This window comes from Ursus americanus, chromosome 12 (genome assembly GCF_024610735.1).
Source record: "Ursus americanus isolate L20-20 chromosome 12, mUrsAme1.1.p, whole genome shotgun sequence".
Classification (NCBI taxonomy): Eukaryota; Metazoa; Chordata; class Mammalia; order Carnivora; family Ursidae; genus Ursus; species Ursus americanus.
Genome location: NC_142138.1, coordinates 60,694,346 through 60,716,330, shown reverse-complemented (window position 1 = coordinate 60,716,330; position 21,985 = coordinate 60,694,346). Strand labels below are relative to the sequence as shown.

The window sequence follows — 21,985 nt, the reverse complement described above, 5'->3', positions numbered from 1 at the left end:
AGGCCTTATAAGTTATTTTAAAGAATTAGGGAAGGGACTAGGTTAAAAATTTAAGAAAGCACCCTTGCCTTGAAGCTAATCAAAAGTAGTTTAAGGGTTTTAAGTGGAGTTGAGGATCATATTTTGCATTTTAGGAACTTCACTCTGCATACAATGTGGGAAACAGGCTGAAGGGAGGCTGTTGGGAGTGCGTGAGACCACGGTGATGGACAGTAGTGGGAGGATGAAGAGGGGGGAACACACAGGATTCAGTGAGGGATCAGATGTGGGAAACTGGGGCAGCCAGAGTTAACAGTATCTCCGAGGTTTCTAGCTTGACCAAATATGATGTTGTGGCTTTATTAGCTGACATTTTTCTCCATTTAACCAGTGGGGGCAATTAAGACATTGTATGACTAGCCCAGGGCTGCTCAGGTTGTAAGTCTTGGAAATAAAACAAATCCAGTCCTGTCCTCTGTGTAGTTCTGTTGGTGTTACTGATAGTGATTTTTTTTCTAATTTATTTCCCTCTAAACAAACTATTATCAAAAAATTTCAAACACGGTTGAGAGCCAGTGTTTCATCTATACCCTTTTCTACTCCCCCACACCTGCTGGGTTATTCTGAAGCAAATCATTTGTGTATAATTACTTCATCTATGAATATTTCAGTGTATCTCTAAAAGATATGATTCAAAAAAATCACCACATACTGTTATCTCACCTGTAAAAATGAACATAACTAAATAACCAGGCAGTATTCAAATTTTCCTCTTTTTTTTTTTTTTTTTTTTTTAAGTAAGCTCTGCACCCAACGTGGGGCTTGAGCTCAAGACCCCGAGATCAAGAGTCACATGCTAGATTGAGCCAGCCAGGTGTCATACCCCTAGGTGGTGGTGGTGGTTTTTGTTTTCTAATTTTTAAAGATTTATTTGAGAGAGAGAGAAAGCATGGTGGGGAGGGACAGAGGGAGAAGTGAGGCAGACTCCATGCTGAGTGCAGACGGAGCCTGACTGAGGGCTCCATCTTACTACCCACCCTGATGCGGTGACCTAAGCAGAAACCAAGAGTCGGACGCTCAACCAGCTCTGCCTCCCAGGCACCACGACCACCCCCGCCAGGTTGCTTTTAAACAATTGGTTTGTTTGATTTGGGATCCAAACACAGTCACACATTATTTATCTTTTGGATTTATCTTTTAATCTACAGTTTCCCCCTTTCTCATTCCTCATAATTTATTTGCTGAAGGAACCAGGTTATTTTTCCTGAGGTTTCCCTCATTCTGGATTTTGTTGACTGTGTCCCTTTGGAATAATTTAACGTCTTAGTTCAATGTGTCCCTTGATTCCCTGTATTTCCTGTAAATTGGTAGCTAGGTTGAAGACTTCAAGCATGCTTAGATCAGTTCAGGTTTGATTTCTGAGAGTAGAGACAGTGTGGAGGAGAGGACAAATATAATTCATAGGTGATGATATATATTTCCATCAGGAAGCCTATGTTTGGTTATCACTGATTCTGCTATATTAATGGCTTGGTTCCATTATTTCATTAGCGGTTTGCAAATGGCCTTTGATTCTCTAACATTCCTTTTTTTTTTTTTTTTTTTTTTTTTTTTGAGATTTTATTTATTTAGAGACGCCTAGGTGGCTCAGTCAGTTAAGCATCTGCCTTCGGCTTAGGTCATGATCCCGGAGTCCCGCTTCTCCCTCTACCTGCCACTCCCCCTGCTTATGTTCTCTCTCTCTCTCTCTCTCAAATAAATAAAATCTTTTTTTTGAAGATTTTATTTATTTATTAGAGAGAGAGAAAGAGAGTGCAGGGGAGGAGCAGAGGGAGAGGGAAAAGCAAGCTCTCCCCTGAGCAGGGAGCCAGTGTGGGGCTCGATGCCAGGACTCTGGGATCATGACCTGAGCTGAAGGCAGGCACTTAACCAACTGAGCCACCCAGGTGCCCCTCTCTAACATTCCTTAACTGATTAACGAGAAAATCTCTAGAGAGAGAAGTAGGTTTTTTTCCCCTCAGTTTTATATTGAGATCTAATTGACATCGCTGTATAAGTTTAGGGTATACAGCATAATGGTTTGACTAGCATATATTGTGAAACGATCGCCACAGATTAGTTTAGTTAGCATCCATCAGCTCCCTAGATAAAATACAAAGCAAAAAAAAAATTATTTCCTTCTGAAGAGAACTCAGAATTTACTCTCTTAACCTTTATACATATGATAGCATTGTTAACTATAGTCATCATGTTGTACCTCACATTGCTAGTACTTATAATTGGAAGTTTGTACCTTTTGACCACCTTCTAAGTGGTTTTTGAATAGTAAGGGCAAGTTAAAGTTTGTATGTTTTAACACAATATCATATGTGATTGAGACACTATCTTTTTTGGAGAAATGTATTTAAATGTATCAAGGTACATCCTCTTTAAAAGCCAGTATTTTGTTAAAATGTTTTTAGCACTTGGGGCGCCTGGGTGGCTCAGTCGTTAAGCATCTGCCTTCGGCTCAGGGCCTGATCCCGGAGTCCTGGGATCTAGCCCCACATCAGGCTCCTCTGCTGGGAGCCTGTTTCTTCCTCTCCCACTCCCCCTGCTTGTGTTTCCTCTCGATGGCTGTCTCTCTCTGTCAAATAAATAAATAAAATCTTAAAAAAAAAAAAAAAGACTTCAAGTTTTTATTTTAATTCTAGTAGTTAACATACAGTGTTTTATTAGTTTCAGGTGTACAATATAGTAATCCAACACTTCCATGCATCACCCTGTGCTCATCACAAGTGCCCTCCTTAGTCCCCATCCCCTATTTCACCCATCCCCCACCCACCTCCCCGGTGGTAACCAGCTATTTATTCTAATTGTTTCTTGATTTGTCTCTTTCTCTCTCTCTTTTTTTGACCTTTGCTTGTTTCTTAAATTCCAGATATGAGTGAAATCATATGCTTTTTGTTTTTCTCTGACTTATTTTGTTGAGCATAATACTCTGGCCCCATCCATATCCTTGTAAATGGCAAGATTTCATGTTTTTATGACTGTATGCCGTTGTATGTACATACATCACCTCTTTATCCATTCATCAATCAATAGACACTTGGGCTGCTTCCATATCTTGGCTATTGTAAATAATACTGCAATAAACATAGGGGTGCATGTATCCCTTTGAATTAGTGTTCTTGTATCATTTGGGTAAATACCCAGAAGTACGATTGCTGGATCATGAGTTCTATTTTTAACTTTTTGAGGAACCTCCATACAGTGGCTGCACCAGTTTGCATTCCCACCAACAGTGCATGAGAGCCCCTTTTTCTCCACATCCTCACCAACACCTGTAGTTTCTTGTGTTGTTGATTTTAGCCATTTTGAGAAGTGTGAGGTGAATATCTCATTGTATTCACCTGATGGTGAGTGATGTTGAGCATCTTTTCATGTGTCTGTTGGCCATCTATAGGTCTTCCTTGAGGAAATGTCTGTTCATGTCTTCTGCCTGTTTTTAATTGGATTATTTGTTTTTTGGGTGTTGAGTTTTATAAGTTCTTTATAGATTTTGGATACTAATCCTTTATTGGATATGTCATTTGCAAATATCTTCTCCCACTGTGTAGGTTGCCTTTCGGTTTTGTTGTTTCTTTTCACTGTACAGAAGCTTTTCATTTTGATGTAGTCCTGATAGTTTATTTTTGCTTTTGTTTCCCTTATGTCAGGAGATTATCTGGAAAGAAGTTGTTATGGCTAATGTCAAAGAAGTTACTGCCTGTTTTGTCTCCTAGGATTTTTATGGTTTCAGGTCTCACATTTAGATATTTAATCCATTTTGAATTTACTTTTGTGTATGGTGTAAGAAGTGGTCCGGTTTCATTCTTTTGCATGTAGCTAGCTGTCCGGTTTTCCCATTTGCTGAAGAGACTGTCTTTTTGCCATTGAATGTTCTTTGTTGAAGATTAATTGACCATATAATTGTGGGTTTGTTTCTGGATTTTCTGTTTGGTCCATTGATCTGTGTATCTGTTTTTGTGCCATTACCATACTGTTTTGATTACGACAGCTTTGTGATTTAACTTGAAATCTGGAATTCTGATGCCTTTAGCTTTTCTTTTCTTTTTCACGATTGCTTAGGCTATTTCTGGTTCCATACAAATTGTAGGATTGCTTGTTCTAGTTCTGTGAAAAATGCTATTGGTATTTTGGTAGGGGTTGCATTAAAAGTATAGGTTGCTTTGGATAGTATAGACATTTTAACAATATTTGTTCTTCCAGTCCATGAGCATGGAATGTCTTTTCATTTCTTTGTGTTATAACACTATTACTTTTTATTCTGGATGGTATTTAATAGCTAATGAGCTTCACTTTTTTCTTCTTGAAGTAGTAATTCATTAGGAGCAATGTTAAACTGAAGATTTATGTTTTTCGTATTATGTCCCCTTAAAAGAAACCTAACTATTCTTAGAAGATTGGGAGCCAGAACCCTAGTAATAAAAGATACTAAATTGGGTCTCATTGTTTTACTCTCTTCTCATGGTTTGTTATTTGTCAGCTGGAATAGAAATAGTTAATAGTTTCTTGGAACCTTTTTATAAAATAAACATTTTAACAATTTCACAATTTTTCATGCAATCTTGAGTTTTATATTAAGTTATTAAAGGGAGGGTTTTTTTTTTTTTTTTTTTAAGATTCTCTATTTGAGAGAGAGAGGAGAGAGTGCACGTACAGAGTGAATGAGAGAGAACCTGAGTCGGGGGAAGGGCTAGTGGGAGATGGAGACGCAGGCTCCCCGCTGAGCAGGGAGCCTGTTGTGGGGCTCGATGTGGGGCTTGTTCCCAGGATGCTGGTATCCTGACCTGAGCTGAAGGCAGACACTTAACTAGCTGAGCCACCCAGGTGCCCCAAAGGGAGTGATATTTTTATTGGAATTAGTTTGATTATGCTTATAGTTTGCAAGTCACACTTTAAAAGTAGGTAGAAGTCTCTCTTTTCCTTATTTTGAAACTTTATTCTCAATTTAAAATGCATATTAACACATACCAATATTATCTATTCTGTAAGTCTACAAGTGGATTACTTACCTTTGAAAAAAATTGCATGGGGAGAAGAGAGAAATAAAACTCTAAAATTAACCCTCAGCAGGGAAACCAGAACCTGAATCGAAAGTTTCTACACATAACAGGAACCATACTTCTTTCCCATACCCACTTGCCTAAAATATGGATGCCAGAAATCATTGTCTTACAAGGAGAATTAAAGAGCGTTACAGATTCAGATTATTGAGTATGACATTGGCTGAGATTGACAAAAGAGGATTAAATAGTAAATATGTATACATACACACACATATATATATACACACGTACATATATATATTCACTACCTTTAAGCTTGTATATTAGTTTGTTCATTTGCACATCTGATCAACTTTGTCACTTCTCTGTAGTACTTATAAAACTTTAAATCCTCTACTTAATTTTTCAATTTTTATTTCTTTTAAGATTTTATTTATTTTTATTTTGAGAGAGAGAGAAGGAAAGAGAGAGCAGGAGGAAGTGCAGAGGGAGAGGGAGAGAATCTCCTGCAGACTCCGCACTGAGCCTGATGTGGAGCTTGATCTCATGACTCCGAAATCATGACCTGAGCCAAAATCAAGAGTCCAACACCTAGCTGACTGAGCCACCCAGGTGCCCCTAATCCTCTTTTTAAAGACAACTACAAGAAATTAGGATTGACATTTTAAAAATTTGGGTTGTTAACAGCAACATCATAAGATGTTGTAGAGCATTAAACAAAGTCAAGATAAATTAATTGGAAGTCTGCATCAGTGTAGGCCCAGTCAAGCAGAAATAAGCAAAAATTGATTTTCACTTACTGTTAAGTCTTGGGCATTCTGTAGTTTCTTATGGGATTTATTTATTTTTACTTTTCATTTTTTTAAGTAGGCTCCGTGCCTGGTGTAGAGCCCAACATGGGGCTTGAACTCCCTCAGATCAAGACCTGACCTGAGAATGAAGGGTCAGATGTTTAGGGGCCGCTAGGTGGGTCAGTTGGTTAATTGTAGACTCTTGATTTCGGCCTAGATCATAATCTCAGGGTAGTTAGATCAAGCCCTATGTAGGGCTCAGTGGGGAATCTGCTTGAGATTCTCTCTCCCTCTGCCCCTTCCCCTGGCCACACACCTGTTTCTCTCCCTCTCTCTCTAAAATAAATAAATAAATCTTTTAAAAAAAAGAAAGTCATATGTTTAACTAAGCCACCCATGTGTCCTTCTGAGGGAATTTGTAGTTAAAGTTGCAAATAGCCAAAGTTTCCCCATGTTTGTCATTCATTGAATAGCTTGCCTGGTTTTGTTGATGGTACAGTAAAAGTAGCTCTGTTACTATAATAGTGATATATTGATATAAAAGGTGATATATATTGATTGCCATGAAGCCTTATAGGAAAACTTAAACCCATTTCATGAAATAAGCCAGGAATATTTATGATGCATGTCATTTGGTGGTGGCGCTAAATTCTATACTCTGGAAGCCTTTCTCAATACTGGGTCTTTATGTTCACATGTCTCTGTTCTTGATAAATTTATATTTCAGCCTTTTCAAAAAAATTTTAACCTTGAGGTTTTGCTCAACTGAGCAAAAAGTAGTTGACTAGTATTTAAGGAAGATCCTTCATAGAAAGCTGTCATTCATAACATAGAAAAGTGTTATGCTTGAACAATCTGTACTTAAGACCACAATGAAAAGAGGTGGCAGAAGGGCTGGAAATTAAGGGTATTGGTTGTTTATGTTTGAGAAACCCTTGTCTCTTGACTTCTGACACACCCTTCAGTCTTATTTTAGGTGGTGAACGGCCCTTAGTTCAAACAAACACCCTTCATTTCATCACATACCCTTTGGCACATGATACATTTCCTTGAAACAACAGCCCTTTTCTAGATCACAGTAGAAATAAGGACAGTTACAAATGTTAGGTTTCATCTGTTTCATGGTGCTCTGGGTCCTGACAGGTATATATTGTTGGGAAAAACTTAGAACGAATTCCTGGTTTGGGTAGAAAATACTCTCTAAGAATACATATGGTACTTGGGACAACATAAAAAATATGAGAGGGAGCTCCTGGATGGCATATTCGGTTGAGTGTCTTGACTCTTGGTTTCTGCTCACGTGGTGAACTCAAGGTCATGAGATCAAGCCCCTCGACCATTGGCTCTGCACTCAGCACCAAGTGTGCTTGAGACTCTCTCTTTCCCTCTCCCTTTACTCATCCCCCCACCCATGCACACGTGCACATGTGCTCTCTCTGCGCCTCTCTCAAATAAATAAATCCTTAAAAAAAATGTGAGGAGGATGACAGGGAATGCCTAATAAGCCAAAGGACTCTTAAAGGAAAGGAAATTATTATTTTGTTTTATGATAGAATTACCACATTTTTTCCTTTCAACTGACTATAAAGAGCAAAGATTTGACATCCTTATTCAAAGTTATTTTAATAAGTGATATTATTTGATAAATATATAATTATTATATATTATGTTATATATAAAATATTTCATAAATATAAAAATTTTAAATATTTGATTTAAAAATTTTATCAAAATATAAAATACACATATATATAGTTTAAATAGACATGACTTACATTGAAAAATAGTCCATTCTGCATCATCTCCTACCACCCTTTCCTGTATACATGTGCATCAGCTTTTTCTGTAATTAATACATTCAAGTTATACATCATTATTTACTAAAAAGCACTTAGAAAATACTGCCTAGCCCACTGAGCTACTGATTCAGTTGAATGCACCAAGATGATATACAATCTGAATAAACTAAAAACCAATAAATATCAATTTAGTTACTTTTGCAATCAAGTAGAGTTAATGATTTGAAACAATAGCCATTCTCAGAGTGTGGTTTATGGGCCTCTCAAGGACCACAAGATTCAGGGTTGGAATCCTTAGATCACACATTGTAACTAATCATTAAAAGATGATAGATAATAGTTATCCAGTTTTGGTGTAGTGTCAAAGTAAAATATCCACAGTTATCTGAAAAGACTATTAAAATACTCCCTTGTACAACTATGTATCTGCTTAAGGTTGCTTTAGACCAAAAACTTTGAGATCTGTTATATTAAGAAAAGAAATCTATCTTATATCTATGGGTAGGATGGTCTGACCGTGTAAATAATAAAAAATCTAGAAATTATTAGTAATTAAAATACTGATTTTTTAGAGATAATAAATATGAGCTAAATAAAAGTAAGATCTACAGTTAATTTTCATATATTATGAAAGACAAACCCCAAATTTTTCTTTAACAATTAGCAAATTGTTAATTTCTCTTCAAGAATACTGTATTTAACTCTTTGTAATGCCGGTCGTATTTGCCCTCAGTGGTAAGGGAGATACAAACAGTTGGAAGTTTGCAGAGCCAGGTTTATATTTTTCTAGGTTCTTTATATTGAATTTGATCAAAACCGTGTATTTCATAACTGCTGAGTATTTGGCTAGCTAACAATAGTACAGTTATTTCTCCTTTCACTAGTGCTTTATGTTTTTTTACTGTTTTGTTCAGTCTTTTGTTTCTTTTTGTTCTGTTTCAAGTAGAAAAGAAGGTAAAAGAAGGTGAGGTTTCCTACACCTTGAATCTTGGGATCTACCTTGAGGCAGGTAGTTCTGTAAACTGTGAAACTGGACTAGGGCCTGTTGTAAAGAGTAGTAGCTTAGCCACATTAACAGCAATAGCTTCAGTAAATCAGCCTTCTGGATTTTCAATGTGAGTGTTGCCATGTGAATTTGAAACCTGGAACTAGTCTACACTTAGTAACAAATTTTTTTAAGATTATTGATTTTAAATACTTTCTGTCTCTTTTAAGTTCATAAACTGGCCATTGTCATTTTAGGAAATGACAGTGGCTTTGTTTTAAATGTTGATGGAGAAAGTGTGGGGAACATAATGAGTAGTACTATTTCCAAGGGCTTTTCTAACTCTTCTCTTCTGGAGTGGGGGCAGAGCATGGGGGTATGGAGCACAACTTCAGCTTTCCAGATTAGTTTACTTGCACAATTCCTGAGAGTCATGAGAAAAGGAAAAAAAATCAGAAGGTGATTAGAGGAGAAATTAGGTGATTCTTGCACCATGGTCATTGCCAAGAAGTTAAGGTTGTTTCCCATTGTCCTGTACAAGGCGAACTGATGGTGAACTTTCTCATCACCACATCACTTTTTTTTTAATCTCCCCATCATTTTCGGGGAACTGCAAGAGAGTCCTCAAATAATAGCTAAGCTAATAGGAAGGCTATTGTGCACACTGTAAGGATTAAATCTTAAACTTTTAGCCTCTGGACTTGAGTACTCCTCGACGGGGCTCTGAATACTGTGTGAGGGAGCCTGCTCTCATAATTTACTTGTTGTGTGAACCCTTTTGTTAATAGCTGAGATATGGTCAGTTTAAAAGGAAATAATATATTTAGATAATGATTTTACACAATTGTTTTTTACTCTGTATCATCAGAATTTTTTTTTTTTAAAGATTTTATTTATTTATTTGACAGAGATAGAGACAGCCAGCGAGAGAGGGAACACAAGCAGGGGGAGTGGGAGAGGAAGAAGCAGGCTCATAGCAGAGGAGGCTGATGTGGGGCTCGATCCCAGAACGCCGGGATCACGCCCTGAGCCGAAGGCAGACGCTTAACGACTGCGCCACCCAGGCGCCCCTGTATCATCAGAATTTTTTAAGTTAATTAGGAGAGTCACTTGTCAAATGATAGCGGAATTGTGTTGAATCCATATCTGTTTTTTTGAAGTGTTGTTTTCAAAATTTTTATTCTCTTATACTTCTTCCTTCTGAATCTTTTTAAAGCTTCTTGAAGTTTTAAGTAGAATTTTGACACTATGGAATAAGGTATTACTAACCTGATGAGGCAAGTCTTAGTGACTAAAAATTATAACTGCTTTAACTAACCAGGACAAATCATAGCTGGCAGCTAAGCTCAAAGTTTAATCACGTCCAGCACGTATTAGCTGTTCGAGTCAGAGCTTGATGCATTAAATAGCTTTGCTGTCTGTGTGGATATCTCTCTCTGTATGTAAACAGTCTGGGGCGAAGTAATCTTTTTAGTATTCTTTGAAAAATTTCAAGTGTTTTTCTCTTTTTTCATACTTAGATGAAAGAAAAACTCATAAAATTAATGCTTGGAACAGTTCTGTTTAACATAATTTTAGAATTGAGACTTTCTTTTAGCAGAACAAAGCAATTACATAGCTTTTTATATTTATTCCAATAGAAATTTTAAGAAGCTTCAACTTGTTAATATTTTTATCCCTCCTGAACCATAGGTAGGTGAAATACCCTAGGACAAATATCTTTAAACTGGGTTATATTTTTAAGGGAATTATTCTTCAGATTTTCAGATTCAGATGTACTCTGAACTAAAAATCATCTCTCCTGAAAATGGATGCCTGGGGTCTTCTCCTTTTTTCATTTGTTCCTTTTTCAGTTTGTTTTCTCCAAAAGCCTTGAACCCCATTATGAAAGAAAGGTATATCTCTCGCTTATCCTAATTCTGACTATGGTTCAATGCCCCCATACTATCAAAATCTCTGGGGCACCTCCAAACAAGAGAAAATTGCAGAATGCATTGTCCCACAGAGTGTGCATTACAAAGAGGGGTTAAGTGAGAAATATTGGGGGAGGCAGGAGTTTATTCCCTCTGGACAACAAACTCCTTCTTTCTCTAAGTTAGAATTAGATTTAAAAAGTGACATAGTTACCACAGGGATGGTGTTGACACATTTATTTCAATTAAAATGATGTTTGACTTTTTTTGACAGAAATCTTTTTGACAGAAATTAGACTATATGGTATTTTCTATAAATTGGGCTAAATTGTTAGCACGAAAGTTTCGACAAATATATTTAAAGCACATAGAATACAACATATAATATGCCAGAAATTCTATTCTATGTAACTCTTAAGCTTAATAACAAATTTTAGATGTAAAATTAATATACAAGACAGTACATATTTTTTTTGTCTATACAAAACCCTGCACATGGAAGTTATAGCAGCTTTATTCATAATTGCCAAAACTTGGAAGCAACCAAGATTCCTTCAGTAGGCGAACAGATAAATAAACTGTGGTACGTGTAGAGAGTGGAATATTATTATATAGCACTAAAAAGAAATATGCTTTGAAGCCATGAAAAGACCTAGAGGGAACTTAAATGCATATTACATTACTAAGTGAAAGAAGCCAATTTGAAAAGGCTGTATACTTTATGATTCCAACTCTGGCATTCTGGAAAAGGCAACACTATGAAGACAGTAAAAAGATCAGTGGTTGCCAGGGGTTAAAGAGGAGGAAGGGTTGAATATTGGGATCATAAAGGATTTTCAGAGTGATGAAAACTACTTGTTATGATACTATAATGCTGGATACATATCATTATAAATTTGTCCAGACGTAGAATGTATAACGCCAAGAGTGAACCTTAAGGCAGGTAATGACGTGTCATATAATAATGTACATACTGAGTAAAACAAGACTAGAGTTCCAAGGAAAAGAATATTATTTTAGGATGTTGACACTATTTTCACATAGAGAACAAACTAGGGATCCTTGGATAGGCTGAGCGCCTGAAATCAGGATAAGCCAGCAATTCTGGCTGTGCAAACAGTATTCATTAACAATGGAGAATTATGCTTCAGGAGATTAGGACCTATCTGCAGCTCAGTGGGGTTGTGACTACTCTCAGAAATGTCTCCTCATACTGTCTAAACTTCTTCTAAAAAGGAAATGGATGGTATGTTCTCTGTTTCCCTGGACACTTCACCTTCTCATCAGCTCTGTTTGTCTGTTCCACCAATGAACAAGAATAGGTTGAGAATTATATTGTGACACAATTTCACCCATCCTGACAAGTTAATAAACAGAAACTTCTGATGGGAACAAATTTATAATTGTCGTGGTGGCCTCCAGTCTATACCTGGTCACATCAGTTTTGGCTAGTACTTCCTCTTGGGACATTCCACTACCAGGAGGATATGGAGGAGATGCCCTTGCCTAACATTCTTGAACCACTTCTGCCAGACAGTTCTGAAGGAGCACTACCAACTATGGCCCACGGGATCAGTGCTGATCTATTATGTATTGCCAGTCCATGATGAGATAAATACAAACATGAATGGTAAGCATTTAGAAACTTTTATAGCACTTTTTTTTCATTTTTGTATATACCCATTTTGTATATGTTTGTATAATAGTATCAGTATATGTTCTTTATAAAGACATTGGTATAGATTTATAGATATATACACATATATAGTTTTGCATGATTTAAATTTTTTTTTTTTTAAAGATTTTATTTATTTATTCGACAGAGATAGAGACAGCCAGCGAGAGAGGGAACACAAGCAGGGGGAGTGGGAGAGGAAGAAGCAGGCTCACAGCAGAAGAGCCTGATGTGGGGCTCGATCCCGCCGGGATCACACCCTGAGCCGAAGGCACACGCCCAACCGCTGTGCCACCCAGGCGCCCCATGCATGATTTAAAATTTTACATAAACATGCCACGAATGTCTAAGGTATATTTTGGAAATGATGTTTAGCATCCATTACACATCTTCTTTTCTAGTGTACATTAATATGTTGCAGAGGCTTTAAAGCTAAACCTCATTTCTCAGGCTTCCTTGCAATTATATTCCTGAATTTGATTTAAATTCTGCCAGTCATGTGTATTCATATGACATTTGTAAGGCAGAATTAGAACCGAAATCTTGATGTCTACTCTCACTAGCTTTGAGATTTTGAGAAGCAGGGCATGTGGGATCCATCTTGATGATGTTACCATAGGAGGCACATGGTTCTGGAGCTAACTGCAGATATTAATAGCCTTTGATTGCAACTTCCTGATTTTGATGATTACTTGATTTTGGCAGCTTTTTATATTGCTGGCTTCCTAATTGTGCCAGTAGTGATACGATTATGGAGTCAGTGGCTTTCTGGTTATAGAAGGAGGAGCAACTCTCTTGGTGGCATGAGTAGTGCTTTGGAAAGCTTCATGGATCCAAGGGAACAAATGTTGAGAGTTTAGGGCCCATCAAGAGTAAGAGCTCTGGTAAATCCAGTTCTTCCTGGTTGGGATCCTAAAGGGCTGTGCCATAGGAATCAAGGTGCAATGGAGGTAAACCAATCCTCAAATGAACTGCAGCCTGATTTCAAGCCATCTGTATGATCTGTATGAACAAAATATCTTGGTCCTTGAAATATTCTTGAAGAGATTCTAGGTTTATATAGTCCTAGGTAAATGAAAATCTACTCTGGAGGAAGATACTGTCCTAAGCCTCAGATTCTCAATACAAATGGAATTGTACTAAGGATGGAAAACTCAGAAGAGAAAGAAAGTAGATACCATGGGAAGGTTCAGTTCACATCCATTTGTACTCAGGGGAGTGGAGAAAGGGAAAGGGGAGGAAGGAATATTTGCAGACATAGTGGCTGAGAGTTTTTCAAAATTGATGAGAATTCTGTTTTGTCAGTTTGATTATCTCTTGGTTATGTAATCTGTATTTTCTCAATTTTTTTTTTAAGGTTTTTTCTCTTCATCTTGTTGGGTTTCCTCAAACTATAGGTTCATGTTATTCATCTAATCTGGAATAGGCATAGCCATTAACCTCTGAAAATTGCCTCTTTCCCATTCTCTCCATTCTCTTCTTCCCAAGTCCCATTAGATGTATGCCAGATGCTCCCATTCTCAACTCCATGTTTCTAAATCTTTCTCTCTCAGCTCCAGAATAAAGCTCTCCCCTGAATTCTATTTTCTTCAAACCTATACTTTAGATTCATGGCCTCTCTTTCCAGTTATGTTCAGTCTGCTGGTTAACCTATTATTTCATTGAGTATACTTTTTATTTCTAGAAGTTCTGTTTCAAGTCAACTGGTCTTTTAATAGTATCTAATGTGTTTGTTTTTATTTAGTGGTCTTGATTTCTTATCTCATGCTTTTAATCATTTTAAATATTCACATCCAGTGTCTGTAGTTCTTGAGTCTAATCCAGCTGTATTGCTTTACTTCACTCACGGTTGATTCTTGATGTGTTTCGAAATTTTAGATCGTCAGGGCACCTGAGTGGCTCAGTCAGTTGAGCATCTGACTCTTGATCTGAGCTCAGGTCTTGATCTCTGGGTTGTGAGTTCAAGCCCTGTGCTGGGCTCCATGCTAGGCATGGAGCCTACTTTAAATGAATGAATGAATGAATGAATGAATGAATGAATGAATGAATGAAGCCTACTTTAAATAAATGAATGAATGAATGAAAGAAAAAGAAAAAGATAGAAATTAATTTTAGATTGTCAGCTTATGTTTGACAGGGCTTTGTCTGTTGGGAAATCTTTGCTAGCAAAGTCAAACATAATATATCTCTAAAAGGACACAGAGGCTTCCCACAGACATTGTCCTTCCAAACACAAGCTCGTCCAGACCTGTAGCTATGAATTCTCAGAAGAGAGTGTCCTCTCCTCTTCCTTGTCTTCTTCCTTTTCCTCTTCTTTCTTTTAACCACCAGGCAGCCAAGAGAGAGAATTTGCCTGCTATCACCTTTTGCTCTTCTGTATTATCTCCACATGCCACTGAATAGATTTTATCCTCTTTGTCACTGTCTTTGAACTATTTTTTGATCAATTTTATTGAGGTTTTTTGGGTTTTTTTTTTTTAAGATTTTTATTTATTTGAGAGAGCGAGAGTGAGAGAGCACAAGCAGGGAGAGCAGCAGAGGGACAGGGAGAAGCAGGCTCCTGCTGAACAGGAAGCCTGACAAATGGGGCTCCATCCCAGGACCCTGGGATCATGACTTAGGCTGAAGGCAGACACTTAACCCACTGAGCCAACCAGGCGCCCCTGAGGTATTGTTTACATACAATAAATACAACTTGATGGTTAACTACTGCCACAATCATAACAGAGCATTTCCATGACCCAGAGAAGTTCTCTCAGGCCCCTTTGCAGTCACCCTCTTTGTTCCAACCCCTGATCTGTTTCCTATTAATAGAATTTGGCCTTTTCTAGAACTTGATATAAATTTAACCAGACAGTAGATAATCTTACGTCTAGTCTTTTTTCACTTAATATAATGCTTTTACGATTCATCCATGTTCTTGTGTGCATCGATGGTTTGTTTGTGTTTATTGTTCCAATATATGGCTATACCATGATTTGTTTTTCCATTTACTTGTTGATGGACAAGTTGTTTTTAGTTTTGGGCTATTATGAATTAAGCTATTAGAGAATTCTCATATAAGTCTTTGTGAAGATGTATATTTTCATTTCTCTTAGATAATACCTAGGGATGTAATGGCTAGGTCATATGTTTGTATGTTTAACTTCTTAAGAAACTGCCAAAATGTTTTCCAACCTGGCTGTACTATTTTGCTTTACCACCAGCAATAGTGTTCTGTTTGCTTCATATCCTCACCAACTCTTGGTATTATCAGTTTTAATTTTAGTCATTCTAGTACATATGTATTAGTATCTCTTGATTACAATTTGCTTTTCACAGATGGCTAACAATTTTGAGCATTTTTTCATGTACTTCTTTGTCATCCATGTATCTTCTTTGATAAATTATCTGTCCATTTCTTTAGTCCATTTTTAATTGAGCAGTTGTCTTTACTACCGAGTCATAAAAGATCTTTTTATGTTTTGGACATGTCTTTTGTTGGATATGTTTTGTATTTATTTTCTCCCAATCTATAGCTTGAAATCCAATTTATACACTTTTTAATAAATGTGCTGTTGTGTGGCTTTAGAAATATTTGCCTAATTTAAATATTGAGTCTTTTAAACCATGAGAATGGATTATCTTTTGTTTTTTAATTTCTTAGTAATATCTTGTAGTTTTCAGTGTATACATCCTATTATTTGCCAGATGTATCCCCGTTCAATAGTTTTTTGATGTTGTTTTAAATGGTATTATTTAAAATTGCAAATTCTGATTGCTGGTTTATATATAAAGACAAATGATTTCTGTTTGTTACTGTTATATCCTGAAACCTAGTTAAATTCATTTTTAGTTCAGGTACCTTTTTAAAATATTCTTTAGCATTGCTTACATAGATGGTTGTGTCATCTGTGGATAAAGACAACTTCTTCCTTTCTAGTCTTTATACGTTTTATTTCTTTTTCTTGTCTGCATACACTAGAGGCTCGAACCTCTAGTACAATGTTGAGTAGGAGTGGTGAAACCTATACTGTTGCTTTTAGGGAAACTTCCCCTATGGGCTGTTTTTTTCCTAGCCCTGCAACTTCATTGTCTTAAATCATATTTGAAGTGTTCACATGGGTTGGAAGAAACAGTATTTAGCAGTTGACTACTATACTACTACTATACTATAAGCTAGGATTTGTATTTTAGACTAAAGAATGTTGTAGCAAAGAGAGAACTTGTCCTCTGTGACCAGTATTTATTGCTGTAATAAATCTGAGTGGAGATAATTTGAAATAGACATGCTAACATAGTGTTGCAGGATGAGTTATAATATAAGGTAGAAGTTAGCTTCAAATAAATAAAAGGAGACCTTAATGAGAAAACAGGTAAGCCTACCATCACAATCATCTGATTCATAATTTAATAGAGAGTTGTATTTTCTAGCCATGCTATTCATTAGTACTAGGTGACTTCAAGAAAAAGGGACAGTTTTTGATTTGAAGTACCATCTTTTGACATCATAGTTCAGTTTCTGAGTTTAACTATATTGACTAGCTGTTGTTTAGGGCCTTTTCTTGTATAATGGAAAAAAAATACCTTAAATTAAAGCAAATAGGTAGATAAAAGGAAACTTTTCTTGAATTTTCCAGCCCGCTAAATGAAATACTTGTGAGCTCAGAATGATCTATTTTGTAAATTGCTATATATCTAGTGACTCAGGTATGCACTTCCTAATATCTTGTCAGCATATAAGTAAGAGAAGGTAAAAAGAAAGTAGTATAGTATTGAAGAATAAATTTTGGGGAAGGGGGAAACCTTGTAAAGCCTGTGTTTAAGCCTGAAACTTGTGTATGGCATGTGTTATGTGAATTTTGCAAGCAGATAAGTCAAATGAGGCAGTTAGTTACTCATAGTAATTTGAGAAATTAGACTAACTGCTGAAACAGGTAGGCTTATTTGAAATACAAAGGCTATATTTATTGAACAGGATTTATTTCAGTTATGGTTCCTTAAATGGTATGGAGCTATTTTCCTTAAAGCTACTATGGCAATACTATGGCTTTAAGACTCTTTTTGATAATGTCCTTAGAAAATCATCTCTGTTGGAAAAGTAATACTGGGAAACAATTCAGTTACTTGAAAGCTGGCTATAAAGGGTGGAAGTGCTTTATTACTGACATGGTATTTTAATTTTATATCCTTCAGATATTTGGATTTGAACTACATTTTGGAATTCATCTACACTTAAAATGCCACCAGCAGTTGGAGGTCCAGTTGGATACACTCCCCCAGATGGAGGCTGGGGGTGGGCAGTAGTAGTTGGAGCTTTCATTTCCATCGGCTTCTCTTATGCATTTCCCAAATCCATTACTGTGTTCTTCAAAGAAATTGAAGGCATATTCAATGCCACCACCAGTGAAGTGTCATGGATATCCTCAATCATGTTGGCTGTCATGTATGGTGGAGGTAAGTACCCCCGAGACCTGCTGTTTTAGTGACATCTTTTCATTCCCATTAACCATGACAACTCTGGCTCTGTTTGTTCCACTGTAGTGTTCTGAAACAGAAATGAGAAACTGTGAGGGCCAGTGATTTGGTCCAACTCGCTATCATTAAAAAGCTCTCAGAAAAATGACATGTGCACAAGCTGATTTTTCTTATTGCTCTCTGCTAGACTCTTAAGATATAAACACAAATAGAGATTTTTCTTTTTCTTTTTTTTCCTTAAAGATTTTATGCATTTATTTGTCAGAGAGAGAAAGAGAGCGCACAGGCGTGGGGAGCGGCAGGCAGAGGGAGAAGCAGGCTCCCCCCTGAGCAAGGAGCCCAATGCGGGACTCGATCCCAGGACCCTGGGATCATGACCTGAGCTGAAGGGAGATGCTTAACCGACTGGGCCACCCAAGCATCCGACGAATAAAGATTTTTCTTGAATTAATGTTGGGAGAATTAAAGTAAATCAGGCTCACCTGAATAGCATAGTTCAAAGCCTCAGGTAAATTCTTTTCATGGTGTTAGAATTAAAAAACTGAGTAAAATATTCCCCTTCTTCCTTGTGATGTTATTTATCCTAAAAGCATTTGAACTGAACCTCAAACTTAAGTTTCATCATTGCTTCCCCTTCTGTTTGCCTTGATATGTTGTAAAGGAGATGTGGAGAGTAAGTTGCTTACTTAACATCATTTAAAATACTGTTCTTTGGTACAGCCACTTTGGAAAACAGTATGGAGGTTCCTCAAAAAGTTAAAAATAGAGCTCCCCTATGACCCAGCAATTGCACTGCTGGGTATTTACCCCAAAGATACAGACATAGTGAAAAGAAGGGAGCACATACACCCCAAATGTTCATAGCAGCAATGTCCACAATAGCCAAACTGTGGAAGGAGCCGAGATGCCCTTCAGCAGATGAGTGGATAAAGAAGATGTGGTCCGTATATACAATGGAATATTACTCAGCCATCAGAAAGGATGAATACCCACCATTTGCATCGACATGGATGGAACTGGAGGGGATTATGCTAGGTGAAATAAGTCAAGCAGAGAACGACAATTATCATATGGTTGCATTCTTATGTGGAACATAAGGAGTAGCACAGAGGACATTAGGGGAAGGAAGGGAAAAATGAAGGGGGGGCCAAAATCAGAGCAGGAGACGAACCATGAGAGACTATGGGCTCCGAAAAGCAATCTGAGGGTTACAGAAGGGAAGGGGGTGCGGGTATGGGGTAGCCTGGTGATGGGTATTAAGGAGGGCACGTGTTGTAATGAGCACTGGGTGTTACACGCAAACAATGAATCATGGAACACTACATCAAAAACTAATGGTGTACTGTATGGTGACTAACACAACATAAATAAATAAATAAATTTTTAAAAAATTAAAAATAAAAGAAAATACTGTTCATTTCACCTTGGAACATCAAATCACAATGTAACATGTAAAAGTCAAAACCTTCCATAATACTTAAAACATATAGTTGATTAGTGAGAGATTCTAAAACCAAGTGTATTTATTTACTGAGGTTAACGGTGCCTCCTGTTGCTTAGTTAGCCAAACTTTCACCTCTGTTAATGTTACTTTTTGGTGGCAGTTTGGTATCTCAGATTATTTTCACATGTAGCTCCTTAATAGCCAATATAAAGATTCTGTATTTTAACTGTAAAACCTTGAAATTGGAATTCTTGGAATTCCAATAACCTGGTGGTGGCAGAGTCAACCAATATTAAGCCCTATGCACATATTTCACACTAGGCTAGATATTGTGAGTGATGGAAAACACTTGATCCTGATCCCTGCCTTTGGGAGTTTATAATCCTATTGAGACAATAACATAAACTCACAAAACAAGAGTAAATAGTTGAAGTCATAATTTAATATATAATTTCATTGGACAGAAAAAACAGGTAACCTGGTTGCCTTAGAGAGAGGTGAATTAGGTGACTGGGAACAGAAGTGGGAAGACTTAACGCTTTTCCACTGCTTATCATTTTATTTTACACCTTTTGAATTTTGACAGTATGCTTGTTTTGTCTATTAAGTATTTTTAAGAGAACATAAGTGCTAAATTGTAGTACTTACTTTCTTTTATAAGTTCAGAGAAATCAAAAGGGACTTCGGGTATTATCTAGTTTCTGAGAGCCAGTAGTTTTGGAGGCTTTGAACTCCATTGGCCAGGATTTTCTAATCAGGTTTTGACTATGATGGCTTGAAGAAATTGGTATAAATATTATCCAGACATACAGTATATCTTTAAGCTGACTATAAACCAGGGGTTCACATGCTGCAATTTGGAGCTGCCAGAGAGCTTGAGAGCCACTTGCATTTTGCATCAAAAGTAAGTGATGTCAGTTGTACTAATGGCACATGACACTTTCTTCTGGGAAAACAGTTCCTTCTTTGTCCTCACCCAGAGATAACTAGCACATTTCTCTGAATTTGTGTTATAATAGGCCTACGAACTGTACCCCTCTCTATTTTTAATGATAGCTAATTGGGGCCATCCTTCCTGAAATAACTCTGAAAGACAAATTGCCTATCGAGAGCCTTGTGGCAGAATTTTTACTAAATGGGTTATTTTGTTTTGATTGGCTCCTGTAGTATATCCCCTAAGAATTATCATCAGTTTTTCAACTGCCACAATTCTTTAACTTAATGTATTTGGGCCACACCCTCAACGCTAATATGTTTTGAACTATGAGTGGTTTAGTTTTTTTTTTTTTTTTTTTTTTTTTTTAGTACTTTGGTTCAGAGATACGCACTGATGCTTGTTAGAGTGTAAGTATATTTTTAGGGGAGGAGATTTTAGTTGCCTACTCTTCTATTTATTTGAGTTTTTCCTATTTTTTTTTAAACAGGAAAGTGTAAATTTGCATATTTTCAGTTTCACACTAATGTCTTTAACGTTCCTAGTTTAATGTTGCAGATGTTTTAGTATTAACTTCTACTTCACAAGTCAATAGTGTAGCAATATTTTGATCTTTGTAATTCTGACTATACAAAATCTATTTCATGACCATTTATAATATGAAAATATTTCATGAATATTCTTTCAGTATTTAATTCTTTCATCTTACACAAACTGTAAATTCAAATTATTTCCAGATCAGCTGTGTTCTAATATTTTCAAGTGACTTAGAAAGTTAATGAAAACTTCTTTATACATACATTTGGTTGGACCTGAAGTCTCTCCTGGCAGCCAGTTCTTGACCCAGCCCTTAAAGAGACTTAGTCCTCTGAAACACTGGGATATCAAAAGGTTTGATTCTGGGACCCCTGGGTAGCTCAGTCTGTTAGGTTCTGCCTTCAGCTCAGGTCATGATCCCAGTATCCTGGGATCAAGCCCCAAGTTGGGCTCCCTACTCAACGGTGAGCCTGCTTCCCTCTCCCTCTGCCACCCCCCAACCCTGCTTGTGCTCTCGCGCACTTACTCTCTCTCTCAAATAAATAAAATCTTTAAAAAGAAAAGAAAAAGGTTTGATTCCTTCTTGCATGCTTACATACACCATAATTTGAATTTGGGTTTCCTAGGGTCAGAGCTGACCTTTTAATTGCATCATATTGCAACTTTGAGTATAGTACTAGAATATAAGTAACTGCAGAATTTTCCATAGTGTTTATGGAAATAGCATATGTCAACATATAACCAATAATATATTCTGAATACGTACATTCTATATTTGTTTTAAAAAATAGACTTACTGTCTTCTAAGGAACTATTTATAGAATGAACAGAATAAGGTCAGAATTTACTGTGCTAATAGAAGAAAAACATAATTTTTATGTCTTCTGCTTTATAGCTTAGTTCCAAAAATACGGAGTACATGTAATAGGGAGAAAATGGGCTGGATTTGAAACTTGGCTCTTGGTAGTTTTGTGACTTTGCAAAGTTCAAACTTCAGTTCATTTCCTTGTGTGCCCTTCCCTACGGATGCATTGCAGTGATCTTCTCTGTTGCGTCATCTGCCTTAACCAGGCAGGCAGGATATGGTGTCACGTAAACAAAGTTGCCATTCCCACAAGTCCATGTCCATGAAGTACAGACACAGGTATACTCTTTTATAAAGAAATAAAATGTAATGAATGTCATTCAGTGTAATCAGAAAATATTGTTAGTCTACTTAAGAGTTGTGTTATAGCTTTTATTTTTATTGAAGATTTATTTGAGAGAGCAAGCCAGCACAAGTGAGGGAGAGAATCTGCAAGCTGACTGACTCCCTGCTGAGCGTGGAGCCCTACGCAGGGCTCAGTTTCACCACCCCAGATCATGACCCCAGCCGAAACCAAGAGCTGGAGGCTCAACTCACTGAGCTACCCAGGCACCC

General features: G+C 36.9%; 1 protein-coding gene across 5 annotated transcripts in view; it reads left to right on the top strand.

Annotated features, from left to right (window-relative positions):
• Positions 1-21,985, top strand: part of LOC123795056 (monocarboxylate transporter 1) — a 44,247-nt gene that overhangs the window by 9,797 nt on the left and 12,465 nt on the right. For 2 of the 5 annotated variants that reach the window (XM_087866187.1, XM_045801490.2), the window contains exons 2-3: positions 12,052-12,148; positions 17,369-17,629. In XM_087866187.1, the coding sequence (XP_087722313.1) occupies positions 17,413-17,629 (217 nt within the window). In that variant the 5' untranslated portion in view covers positions 12,052-12,148; positions 17,369-17,412. The remainder of the gene's footprint in view (positions 1-12,051; positions 12,149-17,368; positions 17,630-21,985) is intronic. The other 3 variants (XM_087866186.1, XM_045801489.2, XM_045801491.2) reach the window with 2 other exon arrangements.